This window comes from Ostrea edulis, chromosome 6, assembly GCF_947568905.1.
Source record: "Ostrea edulis chromosome 6, xbOstEdul1.1, whole genome shotgun sequence".
Lineage (NCBI taxonomy): Eukaryota > Metazoa > Mollusca > Bivalvia > Ostreida > Ostreidae > Ostrea > Ostrea edulis.
In genome coordinates, this window is record NC_079169.1 from 28,840,962 (window position 1) to 28,865,800 (window position 24,839).

Consider the following 24,839-nt stretch of genomic DNA (forward strand, 5'->3'; position numbering starts at 1 on the left):
TTTTCCCTCCTCCAAGATCATTATTTTCAGTCTCATTTTCAAAACTAAATAACAAAATCTAATTTGATTGTGTTGATGATGATTCTGAAGAATATCTTGGTCTTTTAGAAATAGTAAGCGTAAGTTATACTGTTGCATCCTCTAAATTCCTACTTACATATATGATCGGGAGAGGTGTAATCGGTTACACAATATCATTCCTCTGAGACACTGATCTCTGTCCTTCGCTGTCAAAACATAATCGTGCACAAGTTCTTTCTCGTTCATGATCCATGCAGATCAATTAATTTTCTTTACTGTGTTGCACACATTTTTGCTGTGTCGGACCACATCAGAAATCGCCCAGATTTAAATTTGCTCAAAGTTGTTTCTTGCTACTTTGATATAATGAATGAATTTATACTTGTTCAGTTTTAAAATTGCTCAGTAAAAAAGGGCAAAATTTACCCAGTGTACAATAATGTTCTGCATAATGTTCATATGAACCTCTATGTCGGTACAATCCTTATATCAGTTCACACAAAAGAAAACTGAAACGTTCTTCTTTCCCACTTAAACGGTGAGTGAACAGTGAACAAACGCAGAGTAAATAGTGAACAGATAGTGAACACAATTTGGTGAATGGTCAGTGAACGTTGAGCGAATGCAGACCGTGAATGGAAGGCAAAGTGAAAGCTGAGCACATGGTGAACACCAGATGATTTACTTATTCAAAATGTTTCAGGTTTTTTCCTTGGATTGTACTTATTTCATAATCAGGTAAGACTAAAGATAAAGAAGCTCCTGTATCTTTGGGCAATCCCAAAGCAGATGAATAATTCGAATTGTCTGAGTATGTAGTGTATGTAATATGTATGTAATGTATGTAATATGTATGTAATACAAAAGGTATCAATATTACATGAGATAAAAAAACCTTTTATTTTTGGAATCACTATAGTTCTAAAGAAATAAGCAATATTCTGTTAATTATCAAATCATATATATACAGGAAAATATGTCAGCAACAAAGCTTATCAACCCAGGAACTGCTGATTGATCTTAAAACACATATAACTACACTTAAGTATACTGCAACTCAACATTGTAAATGTGATGATTTTATAAATCAGTGGAATACATAGTGTTTTTTTCTCTCTTGGACAGACTCTGATTGGATACACCTATCATTATCTATACTTTACTTTATATTTTGATCTTGCTCTTTTATATCAACACAACCTAGTTATGATTGATTTACTATACTTGTATCAAATGATATCATATTACTTTCTCTCTCTTTCACCACCCCTCTCTGTCTATCTCCAACAGTCTTTCTCTCTCCCACTCCTCTTTTTCTATCTCTCTATTGCGTTAATGTATGTATATGTATGTGTTTGTACACCTATTTGTGACATAGATCTCAATAAATTTGTTAACACGTAACAAAAAAAAAAAAAAGATATTAAGTATATTTCAACAATGAATAGATAATAAAATAAACCAGAATCGGGGAAACTACATGCTCCACAGTTCTGACTATATTCAGTCTATCAGTAAATTTTTGTAAAGGTACTGTGAATGGAAAGTGCATGGTGATATCAGTAAATTTTTGTCCAGGTACTGTGAATGGAAAGTGCATGGTGATTGAATGATCGAAAAAATGGGAAAGTAGAACATTTCAGAGACTGTACATATAGCATTAACAGACAAAACAAGTACACATACTCTTTTTTCTCTTTCTCCCCATTTACACAGGTGAAGAAGTAGATTGCTATTTACCATGAATGGGTTCTCTAAGTCAGTACTCTGGCTGTACAACATATACTTTTCTTTCAGTCTGGGGAATGTCTGCAGCATCGTGTCTTGGTCAACATAAAATGTGTTCAGGGCACAGAAATCTTTACATTTCACTTCTAATCCAAACTCACTGGTGAATGGTTTCTTGTTCTTTGATGGCAAAGCTTTAATGAAAGAGTGTGGAAATATAACACATGCAAGTTTAGAATAACTATACTCACAAATAAAGAAATCTACCATGTAATCGATTGGTACTTTCTGCTACCAATTGATACATGTATCCACACTTCACTAAAATTACATTCCTTGCCATTTTGTGGTGAAAAAAAAAATCTTATATCCATATGTTGGCCTTTTGGTAATTTTCTGATCTATACCTTTGACATTTGTTATCTTTTCATGAATTTTAATCAACTACAATAATGACCCAGGGTAGGCAACCCATAAACTTGTATGAAAACTGAATAATTAGCTACAATTCAGTTGTAATGCCTTGCACTTTGTTGGGTAAAAGAAGGGAAACTTGCTTTCACCAATTGACTTTTGGCTGACCCTGCAAAAGAACATAACTCATGGCGATGTGTTGATACGTGTATCTATTCCACTAAAACGGTTTATAACCCCTTTCAATGGCTTAATTTTATACAGAAATAAAATAAATATCAATTTGTTAGAATGTCACTCCGTAACTGGATAAAATGTGTCGTGATTGTTGACTATGTCATGTGACTGATGACCATGTCATGTGACTGTTGATTATCTCTCTACAGACAGCATATTTGATTCTGATAAAATCCGACCTAATAAAACTAAACCGGATATACCCGGTGATGCGCTAAGAATCAAGTGACCCGGCTACAGTACAGTAATGAAAATGTTGACCTATTGTACATATTTACAAATTTTGTTTATTTTACCAGTGTACCAGTGAATTGATGAAATTTACAGTAACTGGCCTGAAAAATATTTACCAGACAGTATTTTAGTTACTTGAATGAATAAACAACAAACAAAACAACTGTAAAGCCACAATATTCACGGCCTTGTGACCAAGAAATGGTAAATCCAGACCTTGTGAATGCCATCCATGTGGTTTCAAATGCATTATTGAATAAACAGACTTATTCTCCCTGGGCTGCAAAGGTGTGCACATTTGTGTAAACAACAATGGAGCATCAACCCAGAATGACCTGCACGCCTCTGTCCACATGTCGAATTCATGTAACAAAAGTTGTATTATTAGCGGCTTCCATCCATATCCACTCATGATTCAAAAATGATCCAGAAATATATGATAGGAAAATCCATCTAATTTAGCACTTGTAATGTCTTTTCGTTTACTTCTTTTAAATATTTGATACTCAATCCCAATTCTTCCCGTGGGGATCTGGGTTAGAATAGGTCCTCAGTACCCCTTGCTTGTTGTAAGAGGTGACTAAATGGGGTGGTCCTTAAGATGAGACATAAAAACTGAGGCCTTGTGTCACAGGTGTGGCACGATAAAGATCTCTCCCTGCTCAATGGCCGTAAGTGCCGTGCATAAGCCTAAAGTTTGCAGTTCTTCACCGGCAATTGTAATGTCTTCATATGAGTGAAAAATTCTCGAGAGGGACGTTAAACAATATACAACCAAACCATCCCAAATCAGAAAAGCACCAATGAATTTACTCATTTGAATTCACAGATTCAAACTTTTTGTCGATTTCACAACTACACGTAAAGAGGTAAAAATTCCGTCAATTGATCCTTTAAACAATATCGGTCATTCGGACCAATCATATACAAAAAATCACCGGACTTTCGATATATTTACTAATGGGACCAGTGGATTTCAAAAACTCTGGTACCTGGATTAAAAACATTATGTCTTAGAATAGGCCATTGTCAATACTACTGTCTCCAAGGACGCCAGCTTTGCATATCAAAATTTTCCGACTCGGTCAGCTTACCCAGCAAGATGCGTGTGCAATTCCAGCTCACAATCAAGTGTGTCGCCGGTCATCATGTGCTGGATCATTAGAATCAAGTATGCTAAGTCAGTAGTAAGAAATCCATACAAAGCAATACAACATATTGTGCAAAAACATAGCAATATAAGGAAGATGTCTGTTGTGGTATGGTTGTCAACAAAATAAAACAGTACTTAGATTTGTTACTATACATGTATTTCAATAGACATTTAGTACTTATGATGGTATCCTATCTAAATGAATTACATGAATTACTTACTATTTTTTCTGGTATTCTCAGAACAGGCAAGGTTGATAGGTTTATTTCCATTCAAGTTGCATCCCTCTAAGTGCAAAACTGATTGCAATTTTTCATTGCAGTTTGGTTCTGATTCAAGCTTATCTACTGGCAAGGAGATGAAACAGGCAAAACATTTTACAAGAGGTTCTTCTCCCTCTTTTGGTTCATAGAAGAATCCACACTTGGCCAGTCTGATGTAGGATACCTTCAAAAGATTAACTGGTTGTAGTCTGGATCCAAATGAACAAAGGCGATCCCATTCTCGTCTGTAATCCAAATCTGGCAATTCCCAAATGGGGAAAATGACAACTTCAGTCAATCGATTAAAATTGGCATCTAAAGCCTTATTTTCTAGACCTTTCCATGCAATTTTCTGCAAATTGCATATATCTTTAACGACACTCTTCTGACATTCTTCACCAATCATTTTTACAGCCATTTGGATTTGATCCAGAGTTTTCCTATTTTTTGGAGATATCATTGTCTGACACACTAAGTGTTCCAATTTCTGAAACCCCCTTTTTTTCTTCATCCTCCATTTTCTCTTTCTTTTGCATTTTTTCCTTTGCTTCATTCTGCCATATATTCTGATCATTCTGCCATATATTCTGATCAATCTTTTGGTGGCCTTTCTCTGCGATCTTTGCATCCTTTGTTCTGAAATGATCTGTGTATTCTCCTCCTTCATATCAATGTCTTGCTCCTTTATTCCAACCTCTTTTACAATTGGCAAAGAGGACTCCAACTCAGGCAGTTTGTTTGTTTCCAAGGAATCATATCCAGAATCGCCCAGCATGCAGTTGACCTGTTCCCCATTATCAAACAAAACTTCGTGTTTACCCTCGACATGCTCCACACAGTCATCGGGTAAACCTCCCTTCTCTTTGAGTTCTTCCCTGCTCAATACAGGAGCATCAGACATCGCTATATCACTTGAAGCAACAAAATGTGATTTAACAGGCCTTTGGCCTTTTGCCGATATCTGAGTCGAAAATTTTATTTTAAATTCTTCATCCTCATTTCTCAGCAATGGTGAAAAATAATTATCACCCAAATTGTTTTCTGAAAAAAAAAATTTTCTTTTCATCTCCTCCTTCATCTGACCACTGATGTCCGTGGAGTCTCCCTCTGACAACGACCTTCTGTATATTTTGTTCACAACAACTTCCCCCATTTCTGCTGTCACTGAAATTCAAGAAAATAAAGAATACTTCAAAAGAAAAGTGTTAATTCAGCACTTATTCATATAGCATCATTAATACGCCAGTTTCGAGATATGAACTCTTCTGTATAGGAGGTGCATTTAGTGGAACTTTGAATGCCCAAGTGGGACAGTGGATCTACCGTCAACGAGAAAGACGATGAAATGTTAAAAGCGGCTGGCATATTTGTAAGTCCCAACCACTCATTCTTAAAAGTATTTCACCTTCGATATCTTGATTCTTCGGATACCTAAAAAAATATATTGGTCCCATCGAGTTCGAGATAACGAAGTTTGACTGTACCCAATGTAATAACATACCAGAATGCTGCTGCTTTATACTATGTTGTCTAATGACCCTGATGTTTTCTGTTACAACAAATGATTTCACAAATTCCACCCAGAGGCATGTGATTGTGACTCTGAAATTAAACAACTGAGGTATGTAAATATAAACAACTGAGGTATGAATATTGTAAATATAAACAACCGAGGTATGAATATTGTAAATATAAACAACCGAGGTATGAATATTGTAAATATAAACAACCGAGGTATGAATATTGTAAATATAAACAACTGAGGTATGAATATTGTAAATATAAACAACGGAGGTATGAATATTGTAAATATAAACAACGGAGGTATGAATATTGGGCCAAAAATAAAAATGTATTTGTCTAATGTACTCCGACCGACCCGTCAAATTTGCTCCTTCCTGATCATTTTTTACAGCAATTTAAAATTTCATTTTATTTTTTATTTTTGGTTCCCTTGAAAAATAGAAAATTCTCCTTATTTTAAAAGAAAATATAAAAAATTTCATGCCATTCCAAAAAAAACAAGAGGTACTGTGAGAAATGCTCACTTTAGAATACCCCCCACTTACCCCAATCTCCCAAAGGGTGTTGTTAATAGATATAAATTACCTCTTTCCTGACTGTAAAAATATGCAATGCCTTTGTAGAAGAAAATGGAAGATATAGTCTGAACATAAATCCATGGCATAAACCTATAATTTTGACCTTGAGATCAAAGGTCAAGGTCATAAAGAAGTCAAGAATGTACATGACACATAGTCTCACGGTGATACACCCATGTCTTATGGTATGACTATGTCAAAACCCTATAATTAATGTTGACCTTGAGGTCAAAGTTCAAGGTCATATAGAGGTCATGAAGGTACATGACACATCGTCTCATGGTGATACACTCATGTGTCAAATATGGTATGCGTATGTCATAGAACAAAGAAGTTAAGGCCTGGACACGAATCTGCACAGACAGACATAGCGATTCCTATATACCCCCCGGAACTTCGTTTGGGGGGTATAAAAACAACAACCTACCTACCAACCCACTTTGAAAAATGTGGGTCGGAGTACATCAAACAAAAATATTTTTAATGATGGCCTTGTAAATATAAACAACTGAGAGTATAAACAACCGATATCTCTGATATGTCCAATATTTTTTCAGAGAGGTATAGTTCTGCAGCTATACATTAACAAATGCAACTGTAAGTCATTCCATCCCATTCATACTCATTGGATTGAATGCTGATTTGAGGAGAGAAGAGTGTGAAAGGTCATTATGGTCAGTGTTTAGGAGTGAAGAGTTTCTGACTAGTAGGGTGATTGGTTGGTATTTGTGAGACAATGTGAGCTAATTTGTGAGTTGTTTAAACTTTTACCGGTACTGGTTTTTTGGAAGCTATCAGGGATTTATCCAAGTTGTTTTTACTACCGGTAAAAGGTACCTTTCCCCTTGGCAACAAATGGATATTTCCCCTTTCACAGATAAAAAAAATCCCCTTCATTTGTAGAAACTTCACAAAATTCTATAAAAATTTTCAACAAAAATAAATTTTTTTTATATTCTATGTCAATTTCTACAATTGTCAGACTTACAATATAAATAAAATGAGTAATCAATCGATCACTTTATATGGCTGTTATAATCTGTGGATATTATATTCCATGGATGTCCCCCATTCCCATCCCCATGAAGCTCATGACTACATTCTCAACAAGATGTGTTTGTGAAACACAAATGCCCCCGATAATGGCCAATTCCGAAGATGGCCAAGGTCACAAGGGCAAATATCTTGGTACCAGTAGAAAGATCTTGTCAAAAGAAATGCTCATGTACAATATGAAACCTCTAATATTTACCATTTAGAAGTTATGACCAATGTAAAAAAAAAAAAAAAAATTAAGTAGGTCAAATGTCAAGGTCAAAAGGTTCAATACCAACGGAAAGATCTTGTAACAAGGAATACTCATGTAAAATATCAAAACTCTATCTCTTACTGTTCAAAAGTTATTAGCAAGGTTAAAGTTTTCAAAAATAAGGTCAAATTCCAAGGTCAAAGGGTAAAAAATGTCAGTACCCACGGAAAGGTCTTGTCACAAGGTATACTCATGTGAAATATCAAAGCTCTATCACTTACTGTACAAAAGTTATTAGCAAGGTTAAAGTTTTCAAAAAGTAGGTCAAACTCCAAGGTCAAGGGGTCAAAAATGTTGGTACCCACGGAAAGGTCTTGTCACAATGAATACTCATGTGAAATATCAAAGCTCTATCACTTACTGTTCAAAAGTTATTAGCAAGGTTAAAGTTTCAGACAGAATTACAGACAGGGCAAAAACAATATGCTTCCCACATTAAACGAATAGGCAGATTTAAAAATGTCTATAGTTGTTGCAAGATGTAAAAGGTCTTCGCTCAACAGTTACACTGTAAAACATATTATTTGTCCTAATAGTTAGGGCTGAAACGATACGCCCCCTTCACAATATGATACATATTGCAATACTTATGCCACGATTCAATACTTTCAATACGATACAATTTACAGAAGAAACCAATAATAACATCGAAGAAAAAATTAATTTCCAAGAATCAAAATCTTAATTTTAAAAGCAAAATGTTTCCAAACTGCCAAATGGTAAGATGCATGTTGGCTCTGTAGTTTAAACTAATGAAGTGTATTATTATTTTCGCAAGACTAAAAGTAAACAACAGCTTGAACGTTATTTTACGCTATTTTGTCCCCCATGCAGGTAAAAATAATCATTACAGACCGAACCTGATGTATTTTACTGAACCAGTTTGTAATAAACATATCGAACCGAAAATCGAGGCAATGAATTGAACATTGAATCGAGGGTTTATATTGAACAGTATCGATATTTCGGTGAATCGTTTCAGTCCTACTAATAGTCAGAAACAATATAGAGCAACCATGGTGTTTTTTATAAATAATACTTGATGGTTACATTTGCAATAGGTCACTTGATTCAGTTTCAATATATTGTAACCACAGAAGTCGGCAGTTTCATCACACAAAATTTTTGTCTTATTAAAATTTGACATCGTCTATTTTATATTTCCATAAAATAAATATAGAATAGAGAGGGTCAATTCGTGACGACCCCCTGTGGTTTCATCTTTAAAGATCTGAATACCAACAACCACTGAGCTTTGCTAGCTACACTGGTCATTTCGCTGTCTACATTATAAATCTTTACAGATGAAAGTGCCGACTGCAACCAGTAATATAGATAGAATGTTCTATCGTTAAAATGATAATGTCCTATGGACCCAATGTGGTCTGTCCCGAGACACAGTTAAATTATTCTAACTACCAGTAATAGTGCCCGAAATGTACCAAGGAACCGAGTTGTTGGACTTACATGCAAAAGTGTACATATCTATTAACATTTTGTATGCAATAAGGCCATTAAAAAAAAATTCCTACATTCCCATCCAAATTTACTGACAAAAAATTGTGGTGGGGGCGAATTTCATTTCTTATTTTAGCAATGGGCGCCGTTGATAGGTGGCGCTGGCAGCAACATTTCCCGCGATCACAAAAAGTTGACCTCACTGCATTAGGTACTTTTCACCGTTTTATATGATACAGCCCGAGGTTTAAATACAAAAGTATTAACGTGAAACGAAAGTAAGGAGTTCAAAGTTTACATATATGGTGATATAGAAAGCACGTGGTACGAAATGACATTTTGTCCATATTTTGAAGTGAGAAAATAAGTAGCAAGACCAGAAATCGGCCATATACGCAGATTTTACGGTGATATTTAAATAATTCGAACTTCCTTTTTCTTAAACAACACTGAGGTAATACGTATATGTCCGGAGAATGTGGTAAAATAATTTTTTCAACCTGTTGGGTAGAATTTACAAGAACGATAACTCTAATATTTGTAAATGGAAACAAAGGGAAAATAAATCATTTGTACTTCATTGTCCGCAATAAATCACCGATATATGTGATTCAATGAAGTTTCCGTTATCAAATTGTCATGTTTATTTTAAAAGATATATAATTATCCTAGATTTTGTACTTCACCTTGCAAACTGATACTGTACCGTCAGTAGGTGGCGCTCGCGGCATAAACAAGTTTTTAAGGACTGCCTTGGCTGAGGCCACAAGCGGTGTCCAGGGCAGAGCCCTGGTGGGGGTGGAGGGGTTGTGTGAAGGGTAAATAACATAGCAATTTAAGACCGACCAGCCCATCTTTGTTCCAATTCTTAAGATGTCTCATTGAAGAAAATGATCTTTCGCAAGGCACAAAACCAACTGGCATGCTACTTTCCAGCATGTATAACTGCTTTGTTTTGCTCTCACTAGTAGCTTTGGTACAATCTTATAATTTTGTCTATCAAGGATATTGATAAAGAACAATTAAGATATACATATGTAATAGAAACAATGATATTTGTGTAGAATTTCATACAGAAATACTATCATTTTCCTTGTTCAGTAGTTAAAATGACTGAGGGTAGGTATGTTTATTAGCGTTTAGAAGCAATATCAATACTTATTTTCAATAAAATAACGTCACATTCACATTTTACACACCCCAAAAAGGTAGAATAGGCATCAAGTTAATTTCTGTTTGGTCTATTTTCACCAATATTACTTGAGGTCAAATATTTACACAAGTCAGGAAAATAACTTCATGGAAATATGTGAGGGTACTCGTGTTTGCCGGTCAATTGTGATGCAGGGAAAACAGATATCTTAAAATACTTATTAATTTTGAAATCAGCACATTTAAATTAAGTGGAATATTGATTAAAATATATTGTTTTTAAACAGGTTGGGAACACTTCCCCTATAGCGAGATGTTCTCGCTAAAACGCGATTATCCCTCTCTAGCGAGAGTAAATATATCCCGTACAACAGAGAAAAACAAACGTGGAGTGCATCGTTTCGTGTTTCACGTGAAAAGAAGAAAAAGTGCTAAAATGTCTGATATACTTCTGCAAATATATTAGTCAAAACAAAAACACTCACAATGTGTATTGGATTTCAGACTGCTTTCCTCTTACGCAGCAATTTTGGTAAGCAATTTCTTGACTATGTTATCAATTTCAAAGGTACAATTCGCGTCATGTTGAGTGTGTGTTGCACTTAATTCAGCATTGCACAGAATTTGCCATTATTTTCAATAAAGACACTGAAAACACCTGTTTATGGTAATGTTTATTTCTCGCTAATGATAAAAAGGTGTATCCTGTGTACATTAAACTTTTTTTAATGTACACATGATACACCTTTTTTAAAACCTCGAAAAAAGCGGATTTTGGTGGTGGATTTTATTTCTATAATCCATTATTCGGACACAAATCATGCAAAACTTCAATTTATTATTCGGGAACAAATACTACAAAACTTCAATATCTGACAACTGAGCCCCTGTTCATAAAACGATTGACCTGTTTAAAAGATGCGCCTTAATTATTTATATTTTCAAAAACAGGTTAAAGTAAGTAGAAGTAGCTACTTTAAGTAGGTTTAAATACCTACGTAGCTATTAATAGCTACGTAGGTAGAAATAGTCTTTGGACTGGACCTGATAAGCACTCATATAACCAGGGGTCAACATTAACGTTTGTCCGCTTGTCCGGTACCAGTGGAAAAACATTTCAGACAAGTGAATATTGATGGGCACTTGTCAGATTGGACAAGTGCTTTTTTTATGTAAAGAAGTCTCCAAACAATTTTGTGAAAAGTTTATCGGTAGTTGAGAGTCGGAAGTACGTGTAATGCATGGAAAATGAACTTCGATCCCAATATCAATCGCTATGTAAACTAGCTGAGTCAAACTCAACTGGGATTAGTGTTCACTTATTGCGTACTATTTTCAATCATCCATGGATCTTACGAAGTCATTGATTCAAGACAGGAAGTCTAGATAAAATTTTGTTTTATGCGTTTGTTGTTTTTATCAAAAGAATAAGATAAAAAAAATCAATCAAGCAGGTAAAAAATAGACTATATATTAAGTAAATTAAATACAGTTTTCAAGTTGACAATATTAGATCCTTTTTTGAAAAATTTTCGGACAAGTGAAGTTGAAGTTCAGACAAGTAAATATCTTTGTCCCTTGTCCGAATCACAGGAGTTTGAAATTTTATCAATAAAATTCACTTGATTGACCAAGCCATGAGCTATGCGTTAGCATAGCGAACAGGAATGAAACGCCGTTTTGGAGAAATCTCGAGTTTCGCTTTGAACCGCCGCGCAATGAATATAACTCGTAAGTATTTATCACTAACAACATTTGCCTACTTAAATTTGCCTCCTAACCCCTCTCTAATGCTGTCAGTATCCACTTTATTCGATTCCGTGTAAACATTGACTTTACCGAGGACCCATTGTAATACATCACATTCACTCCGGGCCTGACATTTTTGTAATCCAATGATTTCCCGCACATGCAACTTTCTACACAATTATCGCCCTTTGTTTTTAAACTCTGAACATAGTTTCTGGTCTCAAAATATAATAATTGATATGACTGAGGATTTTATATGTTGTAATTTATTTCATTTGATTAAAAAAAATATGTGGAAGGATTAATAGCATTTTATTTTATTTTTTTTAACTTTAAATTATAAGGAATACTAAAATGTCAGGCCCGGAGTGAATTAATCTCAGCGAGATTCGTCGAGGCTGGATATTTGGACTGACGCCTCTTCCAAATCTCAGACCAGTGTCACATAATGTGATTCGGGAAATCTTGCCTGAACTTCAGCCGCTTGTTGCGATTAAAATGGGTTAAATTGAATTTCTTGCCCGCTTCAACTTTTCGCCTCAGACATCCTATTAACTCCCTATCACAATGAAACATGCATTTCTTACCTTTACAAGGTGTAAATCCCACAGTAATTCAAGTTGGCTATTTTCGAAGCCATTGCAAACGGCCACCATTTCATATTTTACCTTCTCAACACTGAATACTACTTCATGACAATTTGTACTATGATTGAAAATACAGAACTTACTGGTTGACAATTACTTTGTACAAAGCATTTAAGCATAAAAATTAAAAGCAATAAAAAGAAAACTGTTTAATATTTAATCTATTAGAAGGCGTCCTAAACTATCGGAACTCTTCAGTGTTGAGAAGGTAAAATATGAAATGGTGGCCGTTTGCAATGGCTTCGAAAATAGCCAACTTGAATTACTGTGGGATTTACACCTTGTAAAGGTAAGAAATGCATGTTTCATTGTGATAGGGAGTTAATAGGATGTCTGAGGCGAAAAGTTGAAGCGGGCAAGAAATTCAATTTAACCCATTTTAATCGCAACAAGCGGCCGAAGTTCAGGCAAAATTTCCCGAATCACTTTATGTGACACTGGTCTGAGATTCGGAAGAGGCGTCAGTCCAAATATTCAGCCTCGACGAATCTCGCTGAGATTAGGAGTGAATGTGACGTATTACGATGGGTCCTCAGTAAAGTCAATGTTTACACGGAATCGAATAAAGTGGATACTGACAGCATTAGAGAGGGGTTAGGAGGCAAATTTAAGTAGGCAAATGTTGTTAGTGATAAATACTTACGAGTTATATTCATTGCGCGGCGGTTCAAAGCGAAACTCGAGATTTCTCCAAAACGGCGTTTCATTCCTGTTCGCTATGCTAACGCATAGCTCATGGCTTGGTCAATCAAGTGAATTTTATTGACTTTATTGATAAAATTTCAAACTCCTGTGGTCCGAATGGACAAGTAGGGGAAAAAGTTAATGTTGAGCCCTGATAACATTTAATACGGCACATCTTTTCTTAATTCAGTACTTCTAGCAGGGTGTATACTATCTCTAACTACACAGCCATACCAGTCCTTCGCGACTCTTGGCCCTTGCTTTATGCACCAACGACATTCTGCATGTGTTCCGTCCACTTTGACAATCGCGGGGGAAAAGGGCTGCGCAGACCATGCGCAGAGCACTCTCTGGTGGGTAAGCGGTAAATGTAGGGTAAGAGGTAAATGTAGTAGTACGGCCGGAACCCGAAAGTCCCGGATAACGATTTTTTCGAAATTTCTCTCTTAATGCTGCATGTAATAACACATACTTTGCAGAGGTTACTGTCTGTAACCTAGGTACATAAAAACATAAACTTTTTCTGAGATTTCTTCTACAAAAGTACCAAACCAGAGTTTTCGCCTGGTAAATCTAGTGGTGGGCGGTAAATCTAGTACTACCGACTCCCGACTGTCCCAGATTGCGATGTTTTATAGCGGTCCTACTAAACAGAGTACGTTAGAGTACTTTAGAGTACGCTGGTAAAATTTCATAATTTAATGTAATTTAAGCGCTGTTCGTAGATCTATGTGTTTACTTTAATTTAACCTAATAAATGTATATCTTGAGTATATTGCGTTTGTTCTCATCATTTTAGGAATTACTTTAAGTTACAGTTTACCGTTTGATCCCGATCCCGATCAAATTTAATTACATATCTATGTACATTATTTAACATTTAAATACTAGCGTATTACATCTAAATTTCGAAGATTACGCCTTTATCTTATTTTCTAAGTAAAAGTCTTTTCGTTGTCAACTGAACAGTGAATTCCTTGAAAATAAATCATTGGTATTTGGATTTAAAAGGACATGGACACGATTAAGCTGAAAATTTTATTTTTCCATTTTTAGGTCACCTGAATTCATTCAGGTGACCTATTGCTATCTGTTTTTGTCCGTCGTCGTGCGTCGTGCGTCGTGTGTTAACATTTGAACATTTTCAGCTTCTTCTCTGAAACCCCTGAACCAATTTCAACCAATTTTGGCATATAGCATCTGTGGGTGAAGGGGCACAAAAATTGTGAAATTCGTGGTCCCTGCCCCCCTGGGGCCTGAGGGGTGGGGCAAAAACCATCAAAATGAGTGTAATTTTAAAAAATCTTCTTCTTTACTCCTGGACATCAAGAAGCCAAACTGTGGGCATAATTATAATGAGCATTGAGCCCTCTACCAAAATTGTGAAATTCATGGCCCCTGGGGCAGGGGTTCTTGTGTTAGGGGGGGGGGGCTCTATTGGTCATATAGTGAAAATGGCAAAAACCATCAAAATGAGTGTAATTTTAAAAAATCTTCTTCTTTACTCCTGGACATCAAGAAGCCAAACTGTGGGCATAATTATAATGAGCAATGAGCCCTCTACCAAAATTGTGAAATTCATGGCCCCTGGGGCAGGGGTTATTGTGTTAGGGTGGGGCTCTATTGGTCATATAGTGAAAATGTAGAAATTCTTTGAAAATCTTCTCTGTCTCTGGGTATTAAGTATACAAACTAATAGCATGGTAATGATGAGCAAGGATGCCTCTTTATACCCCCCGCAACAAGTTGTGGGGGGGGGGGGGGGGGGGGGAGGTATACTGGAATCGAGTTGCCCGTCCGTCCGTCCGTCTGTAACCACAATGGTTTCCGGGCTCTAAAGCATTATCCTTTCCACCTACCGTCACCATATCATACATATGAACTACCCATGGGATGAAGATGTTCCCTATCGATTTTGGGGTCAAAAGGTCAAAGGTCAAGCACACTGGACATCGAAGTAGCAATATGGTTTCCGGGCTCTAAAGTGTTATCCTTTCCACCTACAGTCACCATATCATACATATGGACTACCCATAGGATGAAGATGTTCCCTATCGATTTTAGGGTCAAAAGGTCAAAAGTCAAGCGCACTGGACATTGAAGTAGCAATATGGTTTCCGGGCTCTAAAGCATTATCCTTTCCACCTACAGTCACCATATCAAACATATAGACTACCCATGGGATGAAGATGTTCCCTATCGATTTTGGGGTCAAAAGGTCAAAGGTCAAGCGCACTGGACATTGAAGTAGCAATATGGTTTCCGGGCTCTAAAGCGTTATCCTTTCCACCTACAGTCACCATATCATATATATGGACTATTAATGGGATGAAGATGATCCCTATCGATTTTGGGGTCAAAAGGTCAAAGGTCATGCGCACTGGACATCAAAGTAGCAACACTCAGAAAAGAGGTAGTTTATACCTATTACCAACACCCTTTGGGAGATTGGGGTAAGCGGGGGGTATTCTTAGTGAGCATAGCTCACAGTACCTCTTGTTAAAATTTGTGAAATTCATGGCCCCTGGATCAGGGGTTCTGGTGCTAGGGTGGGGCTCTATAAGTCATATAGTGAAAATGCATTATTTCTTTGAAAATCTTCTTCTCTGTCCTTGGGTATTAAGTAGACAAACCAATAGCATGGTTATGATGAGCAAGGATGCCTCTTTCAAAATTGTGAAATTCATGGCCCCTGGGTCAGGGGTTCTGGTATTAGGGTGGGGCCCTATTGATCATATAGTGAAAATGCATTTTATTTCTTTGAAAATCTTCTCCTCTGCTGCTGGGTATTAAGTAGACAAACTAATAGTATGATAATGATGATCAAGGATGCTTCTTTCAAAACTGAAATTTATGGCCCCTGGGTCAGGGGTTCTGGTGCAAAGGCGGGGCTGACCACATAGCTATTCAATGTTTCTTCCATCCAAAAGTAAAATTCTTATATTTAAACACAAACCTAATTCAAACATTGGAAGGTTGTTACATGATACTCAGGTGACCTATAAGGCCCGTGGGCCTCTTGTTATTGTTTACAATACTTAACTAAAGTATTTTAATGGTCAACCAAAATTTTGATATCAACTTTTGAGTTACAAGCGAGATACAGCATTCCCAATTCTTTGTTATGCTAACAAGGCTCGTGCCATGTTTTTGTTTACAATTAGATTGCTTAATAGAAAATAGCATGTGTGAAACAAAATGATTTGTGCTAAACACTAAAAACTATTTAATTGTGTCCAGAATTAACTTGTAAATTGAACAAGATGTGTTTGTGAAACACAAATGCCCCCAATAATGGCCGATTCCGAATATGGCCAAGGTCACAAGAACAAATATCTTGGTACCAGTAGAAAGATCTTGTCACAAGGAATGCTCATGTGCAATATGAAAGCTCTAATATTTACCATTTAGAAGTTATGGCCAATGCGAATTTTTTAAAAAGTAGGTCAAATGTCAAGGTCAAAAGGTTTAGTACCAACGGAAAGGTCTTGTCACAAGGAACACTCATGTGGATTATCAAAGCTCTATCACTTACTGTTCAAAAGTTATTAGCAAGGTTAAAGTTTCAGACAGAATTACAGAATGATAGACAGGAAAAAAAAAAATTTGCCGCCCCCCCCCCCCCCGATCTTCGATCTCGGGGGCATAAAAATCCGCTTTAAACAAACTTTTACTAGTATATTTAACATTTGTAAACGTCGCAGGATGAAATAATTCATATTTAACATACTAATATAATTTCATTACGTTACTGATTTCATCGTAAGTCGTTTCATTTCATTCATATTCATGGGGATGAACGCTGATTGGTAGAGAGAGAAGTGTGAAATGTCAGTATGGTTTGTGTGTAGTTGTGAGTATCTTGTGAGTTGTTTTACTGGTTTGGTGCTATATAAGCAAGATTCGCGCCAATTCCAGAAACTAACCCAGCAACACTCCAAACCCGGACTGAGTGACTTATTATTCACATATTGTCATATCAAAGAAACTAAGTTTTACTGCAGTTTCTGTTCTTCCGAGTTTACGGTAAGAGTTTGAATTTACTCTATTGGTAAATATTTATCTATTACATTAATTTATAAATATTTTGTAATCACTATTTTAATATAACTAAAAGTGTGAATGATAGAGTGAGAGAAAACTTAATTACATGTATTTTACATATTTTTAGATCATCCTCCAGAATTAGGATATAACAATAAAGAACTTTAGAACCCGAACCACCAGTGTGTTTTGATTTAAATACATGACGGTTACAATGGCGCCCACGTTGGGACATGTTGGGAACTTTAGAAAATTACAAGAAGGAAGACTGGAAATCATATATACTTCCTTTGGTACACGCATATAATGCAACAAGACAAGACACCACAGGATTTTCACCTCATTGTTTAATGTTTGGGTGGCATCCTTGACTTGCTGTCGACGCATTTCTAGATTTAGATGACTCAGATACATCAAAGCCAACTAGTCGTGCAAATTATGCAGAAAAACTTAAGAAAAGACTAAAGTTTGCATATAATGTTGCCAAGAAAAACATAGAGAAAAATAATTCCAGGCATAAGCATTACTATGACAACAAAGTACGTTATTCCAAATTAGAGATTGGTGATGGTGTCTTAGTCAGACTTTTAGCAAAGAAAGGGAAAAGTAAACTATCAGACAAATGGGAAAAAGATCCTTATGTCGTCTTGGACATTCCAAATGACGATATTCCTGTGTACAAAGTTCAAAGATCATCTGGCAAGGGTCAATCTAGATATTTACATAGAAATCTATTATTACCCTTTATGTATCTTTCAGGTGATGATTACACTTCAGAAATGCCCCAAACTGTTTCCAAGCGAAGCAAGTACACTAGGAATACAACAGATAAGAAACAAGAACGAGGGAGTATCAGTACCGATAGCGACTCAGAATCAAGCGATTCAGAAAGGGATCAAATTATATTTGTTTCCAAACCCGTATCATATACGGATAGAAATGTCTTAAACACTTCAGGTGTTAATCACAATACTTGTCTCAATAGTTCAAGTGAACAAAAAAGATCAGGTGATTTAGGGACAATCTATACTTTTAGTGTTGATGATAGTAGACCCTCACTACAGCAAGAAACATTTTCTTCTGTTGAACTTCAGAATAGCTCTAACACAAATTCTTTTGCAGATTATTCGAACGTAAATATAAATAATCCGTCAAGAAATAGTGAATCGAACCGGTCTACATTCAGTCCACAACTCCGTCGCTCAGATCGCGGACGAAAACCTCCAGATAGATATGGAGAGTGGGTTGTAGGTGAACAAACTGCGCAAGTATGGTATGTTTAGGAGAGAATGTTACAGGATGAAACAGTCTAGATAGTTTTAGGATATTTCGTACTTATTCATATGATTAGTTAGGAAATTAGTTTAAGTTATTTTAAGTGGATTAATCATATAATTTTTCAGAGCAGTATCTGATCCAATTTTATTTATGACATTACCATGTGCACTAAAACTGATTATCTTGCATGTTGCGGCCATGAGTATTTACATGTTGCAGCTTCTGTTATTTGATCTTCTTATTTCCAGATCAGTTGCATTAGTATCATTATTAATATTAATATTTAATTGAATTTTATTACAGTCCTGAGTTCTGATCTTAGAAATGTCAGGAGACATTTTCTCTAAGAGGGGGAGAATGTCACAGGATGAAATAATTCATATTTAACATACTAATATAATTTCATTACGTTACTGATTTCATCGTAAGTCGTTTCATTTCATTCATATTCATGGGGATGAACGCTGATTGGTAGAGAGAGAAGTGTGAAAGGTCAGTATGGTTTGTGTGTAGTTGTGAGTATCTTGTGAGTTGTTTTTACTGGTTTGGTGCTATATAAGCAAGATTCGCGCCAATTCCAGAAACTAACCCAGCAACACTCCAAACCCGGACTGAGTGACTTATTATTCACATATTGTCATATCAAAGAAACTAAGTTTTACTGCAGTTTCTGTTCTTCCGAGTTTACGGTAAGAGTTTGAATTTACTCTATTGGTAAATATTTATATATTACATTAATTTATAAATATTTTGTAATCATTATTTTAATATAACTAAAAGTGTGAATGATAGAGTGAGAGAGAACTTAATTACAATCATGTATTTTACATATTTTTTAGATCATCCTCCAGAATTAGGATATAACAATAAAGAACTTTAGAACCCGAATCACCAGTGTGTTTTGATTTAAATACATGACGGTTACATAAATAAAAACATGCATAATAACTATGGATTAGAAAGTTCAATTTTAGATTTATGCAGGAGATCTTGCTCCATCATTTTCTCCTTCTATAATCTGCATTTCATTTTATATTTATAGATAGAAAAACTTGCAAAGGATACAAGATTATTCAGAGAGATTGTTTTTTCCCACTGATTTCATTATAATATCCCAGCAATCTAATTAAAATTAGATGTTAGATCCGCTCGCGTTATGTATGCGAGTACGCGAACGGATCTAACATCTAATTTTAATTAGATTGATATCCCCGTACAATAGTTTTCCATGTAATATAAAACTTCAAGAAGGAGCTAATTTTCTTCCAAATATGCTTAGTAATTTTGCATTCATATAAAATATTTTTGATGTCTTCATCGACATTGCAAGCTTCACATGATGGAGACCTATCCTTTTTCCATTTGCTTTCATGTACATTATTGTTCAAAGTACCATTAAGTAGTTTATAGTTAAATTCTGATACTCAATATTGGCAAGAATAAAGTAAATTTTATATGCAAGGGTTGTGTAGAGTTTTCCTCCTATCTAAAGACCCACTCATAATGAATTGAGAATCTTCACACGGACACCTAACCTTTTGAAGCATTTTTTGAAAATGAATTTTTTTTTTACTTTCTTTTCCAGATTCACCAAATCAAATTACAAAAACCTTAAAAGACAACAAAGAAACAAAACATAAAATAAAAAGATGAATTTAAAAAAAGGAGGGGGATAAAAAAAAAAAAGACACCCCCCTCCCAAAAAAAAACAAGAGGAAAAGAAAATAAGAAAATCAAAGATCATGACTTACGAGTAACTATCAATCATAGATGGAATTAATTATCTACAGTGTAATTAATTACTGATATAATGTCATATCGCTAATAATCGAGATCGGGATGCCGTAAATCTTCAATAAATTTAATGTAGAGCTAAAAAAAAAAAAAAAAAAACTCCCAAGTACTTTTGACAAATATTGCAAAATTATTTTGTAATCATGTTTATTTAAGCGGTATACATACAAATAAACACTTAAATTGCATTAAATTTGGAAATTTTACCAGCGTACTCTATAGTACTCTAACGTACTCTGTTTAGTAGTACCCGTTTTATAGATTACATTAAAACCGGCGAACAGAATGACTTCATATTTCTTGCACATAAAAATATTTTTATTTTATAAAATTAGGTTCAAATTTTCTTTCTTCCCCAACAAAACCATTATACTATTAAGAAATATTTAAACCCAATTTTACAAAAATCAATCAATTCATCTTTTCTAGTGAATGAAATTCATCTATATTAATTTTAAGTTGACACCCCCAAATTGTAAGCTGCCTGTCAATCAAACATTTAACAATAGATCTCAGGTGGAGTGACATCTGTAGACATTGTGGTCTGGGGCTACCCCAGAGAGGTGTTTTGATAACAATAACTGCCAGTATAGGCATTCTTTAGATCTTGAGGAAGCCCAGGGGTCCGTGGAATTACCGGAAACACCGTAAACACCAGGTAATTCCCGAAAACACCAATAAAAGTACCGAAAACACTAATGTATTATAAAAAAAAAAAACAACTCTATTATGATAGTTCATGTCTGTAAATACATATATCCAAAGTGTCATTCATATTGAAGAGGAATTGAATGAGCTATGGCTAAATTTATATCTTGTATTTCAGACTGCATTTATCGGTGCCATTGGCGTCCATGTTAGCCAATCAGAATGTTGTTCCCGGTGTAGCGGTGATCGCGGTCGCTGGTGCTCAGGGTCGCTCTAAATATAGCGGTAGCCCTGCTGTTCGACGCTCGCATAATTCAACCCATAGGTAATTGTAAACATTTTATATGGTTGTTATCAGCAATTAGTGTGTAGTTTGGTGATGAAAAAAACCAAAAGACAATAAAACAATTGGTATTATTGAATTATTTTGTTTTAAAAACCAGAAAATGCTTTGGTTTTTAATTCTACATCTGAAATTGTGATCGGCATATGAACTTCATTTATGCACATATTTTAATAAGAAGACGTGCATTTCAACTAATATATTAAATTATATAACTAGTGCAGCTCCTTTAGCAAAAATATCAACAGAAACTTACTAATAATTATTCATTTTACATGCAAGAATCATCGAGATCGGCATCCCACCAATGTCGTCCTGTACTCGAGCGATCGAGTCTCGACTGATTTATATCATTGTAGTATCTGGGGAGTCTTCCCCAGTACGACTTGTTTATCCCCGGATTGCGGAGGATCAACATCCGGCAGCACGAGGAGATTTCCCGCGGTTATGGTACATGCCAGACGTACAAGACCTACCCGAAGTTAGAGATCAGCAGCAAGCAGAACAGTTAAGTCCGCGGGACCCATGTTTATGTAGATACACAGTAATAAAGACTATAGATACTTTATTGGCGCCCAACTCGAGGCCGCGAACTTACCTGGGTGGGTTATTGCATTTTTTATTATTATTTTTTTTTTTTGCTTTTGCTTTCCCCAGTCACGTTGTTAGGTCGCCATATTGGCGGGTAGTGTCAGATTTGGGATTTTTCTTTTTTTCTACTCGGGAATAGATTTCGATTTTAGTGATTAACGGGGATTTTTATTAATTACTGAATCAATTTAGACATTACTTGACTGCATTTTTGATACATTTTTCGTGGATTATTTACTTGTGAGATGGATATGTCTATAGATGAGGCGTTACGTGGGTTGGGCTTGCACCCTCACCCGGACACACCTGTGGTCACGCGGAATGATGTATCCTCAGGCGGTGGCGAACGTTATTTCACGCCGTCCTTGGCTTCCTGTTTGAGGGAGGGGGGATGTAGGTTAAGGGATGCCACAGGTGGGGGAGTGAGGCTTAGTGGCACGCAGTTTGGCTCTAGAGAGGGTGACAGGCTTAGTGGCACGCAGTTTGGCTCTAGAGAGGGCGACAGACTTAGTGGCACGCAGTTTGGCTCTAGAGAGGGCGACAGGCTTAGTGGCACGCAGTTTGGCTCTAGAGAGGGCGACAGGTTTAGTGGCACGCAGTTTGGCTCTAGAGAGGGTGACAGGCATAGTGACACGCAATTTTTCTCTATGGAGGGTGGCAGGTTTAGTGGCACGCAGTTTGGCTCTGATGAAGGCTATAGCTTAGATTGGGATATGCAACGTAGGTGTGACTTCCCGGGGAATTTAATGGGATTAGATTTGCCCAAGAAAGGATCTGGACATGACACCCCAGGGTTTAGCGATTGGGATAGGTGGGAGAAGGATTTCTTGTCCCCTGGTGGGGGCTCAGTTATTCCTAATGTCCCGGTGAGGCCTACTCCAGTTAAGGGGAGTGGTCATGTACCCAGCTCTGGGAGTCTCCCGGAATATCATACCCCTACTCTGCATTCCTACACTCCAGTGTCAATGTCAGCCCCACCCCCTCATTCATGGGTTAATGATCAGGCCCTAGGCCAGCTTAGTCAGGGTTTGCCCCAGATGGGCTTGGGTTCACGCTTGCAGCACCCCACTCCTGGACCGTATTCCCCAGTTGCCCCATTTTCGGAGCCAGGGATTACCTACGGGAATTACCCGCCCCCACAGCCCAGTCAGGGCTATGATCTGCTTACAGGGTCCCCTGTCTCACATGCCTACCCTTCCCATGTGCAAGACCCTTGGGTTGGGGGGAATGCCCCCCACACCCAGCCTTTGATACCTCCCATGCCTGGCGGTTACGCTAGCACACCTATGCCCTACCCTACCATGATGACTCCTTATCAACAGCAGGGGCCCTTCACCTACCCTGGCACCACAGCTTGTGGGTTGGGGGATGAGAGGGGTAGTGTAGTGCACATTCAACCCCAGTTAGGTGAACCAGAACGACACGCACCATTCTCTGGGCATTCTGAACCAGGGACTAGCTCCACCGTCTCGCACCACGTACCAGGTCCCCCAGTACTCTTGTAGAGGGGAGCAGTCGATGGGCTTCAGTAGAAATGCACCCCAGTACAAGGATTTGTGGTACGATGGAAATTCTAGCTGGAAGTCCTTCCTGCACAAGTTCATTCGCCTGGCCCGCAGCCAACAGTGGACTGAGATGGAACAACACGACCAGTTATGCTTCTCCTTGGAGGGGACAGCCAGTGACTACTACACCCTGTTGATGGAAACAGACCGCGGTCTCTCTTTGGCTGACATCATTGGACGATTTGAGAAACGTTTTGGGTCATCTGCACCAGGTTTCACGCATCAATTGAACTTTCAGTCAGCATCACAGGATGTGGGCGAGTCATTGCGACATTGGGGTGACAGGGTGCTTACCCTGGCCACCCAGGCTTTCCCGTCTGTGCCGGATGTACATGTCTATGCCATCCCACGGCTGTGCTATGGTGCTGAGGACAGGGACGCAGGACTTTATGCCCTGGACGGCCAGCCCAAGACAGTTGAGGGAGCAGTCGACCGAATGCAGTACTATCAGCATTCACGGCAGATGAAGTCATCCAAGCCCATGAGGGATGTGAGGCAGGTAGCTCAGGTTGAAGCTCCCAATCCTGACAAGGAGATCAAGGAAATGCGCCAGCGCCTTGAGGAGATAGAGAAGGAACTCCGAGGGCGGACCCCCTCTCCTCGGAGACCTTCATCGCCACCTTTGAGCGGCAATCGGAAGTCAGTAGGTTGCTACAAATGCGGGGCCATGGGGCACTTCAAGAGGGAATGCCCGGAGCTGAAGGGGAAAAGTGAGGCGAACCAGGGCCAGGGGACCAAGGTCAAGCTTAGGGGCGGTCAAGACGCACAACCGTGTTCATCAGAACCAAGGGGGCGGGGAGCCTCCTGCATGCGCCGCTCCAGGAAGGGTACACTCCAAGTGCGGTTCAAGGAGGCATCCGAGGAGGAGGAGGAATCCGATGACTGTGTCATAGGGTGGGAGGAGGACAAATACGAGCCCTCTCCCAAGGATATGTTGTCGGGATTCAGGCTCCCTGGGGATATCGTGGTGCCGGAACTGCCCAGGTTTGGGGCAGAGAACCAGGGGGATGGGGAGGAATTTCCGGAGGATTCAGAGGACTTGCCGGATCAGGAGTCCTCGCTCATTCAGGAGGAGCAGGTAGGCGTGGACTCCACGTCCGAGCCTAGCGAGTGCCCGGAGCCAGTTAGGGCGCAGGTTCAGCCCAAGGAGGAATGTGGGCTGGGGTTGGTCAGTGGCCAAGCGGAGAACGGGACTGCGGATATGCCATTCCGGCATGCGGGAGAATCCCACGAAGACTCGCCTGTGCCAATAGGCCAGATACGCCCAACCACCGGATTCATGGTCCAAATGGTAGTCCAGGGAGTAAGACTACAGGCAGTGGTAGACACTGGGGCGGAGGTGAGTGTGTTGTCCACCCTGGTCTACGAGTAGCTCGACCCCAAGCCTCCCATCAAGCAGCATGTGACCTTGGTCCAGGCAGGGGG

The 24,839-nt window shown here is 37.8% G+C and overlaps 1 protein-coding gene across 4 annotated transcripts in view; it reads right to left on the reverse strand.

The window, feature by feature from the left end:
- LOC125683304 (uncharacterized) overlaps positions 1-13,477 on the reverse strand; it is a 46,254-nt gene extending 32,777 nt beyond the window's left edge. For 3 of the 4 annotated variants that reach the window (XR_008796300.1, XM_056142322.1, XM_056142320.1), the window contains exons 1-4: positions 13,386-13,477; positions 5,552-5,652; positions 4,009-5,214; positions 1,762-1,943 (exon numbers count right to left, since the gene is read on the reverse strand). Coding sequence is in view for 3 of the 4 variants with exons in the window: in XM_056142322.1 (XP_055998297.1) it covers positions 1,762-1,943; positions 4,009-5,203 (1,377 nt within the window). In the remaining variant the exon portion in view is untranslated. The remainder of the gene's footprint in view (positions 1-1,761; positions 1,944-4,008; positions 5,215-5,551; positions 5,653-13,385) is intronic. The other variant, XM_056142321.1, reaches the window with a different exon arrangement.
- Between the last annotated feature and the right edge of the window lie 11,362 nt (positions 13,478-24,839).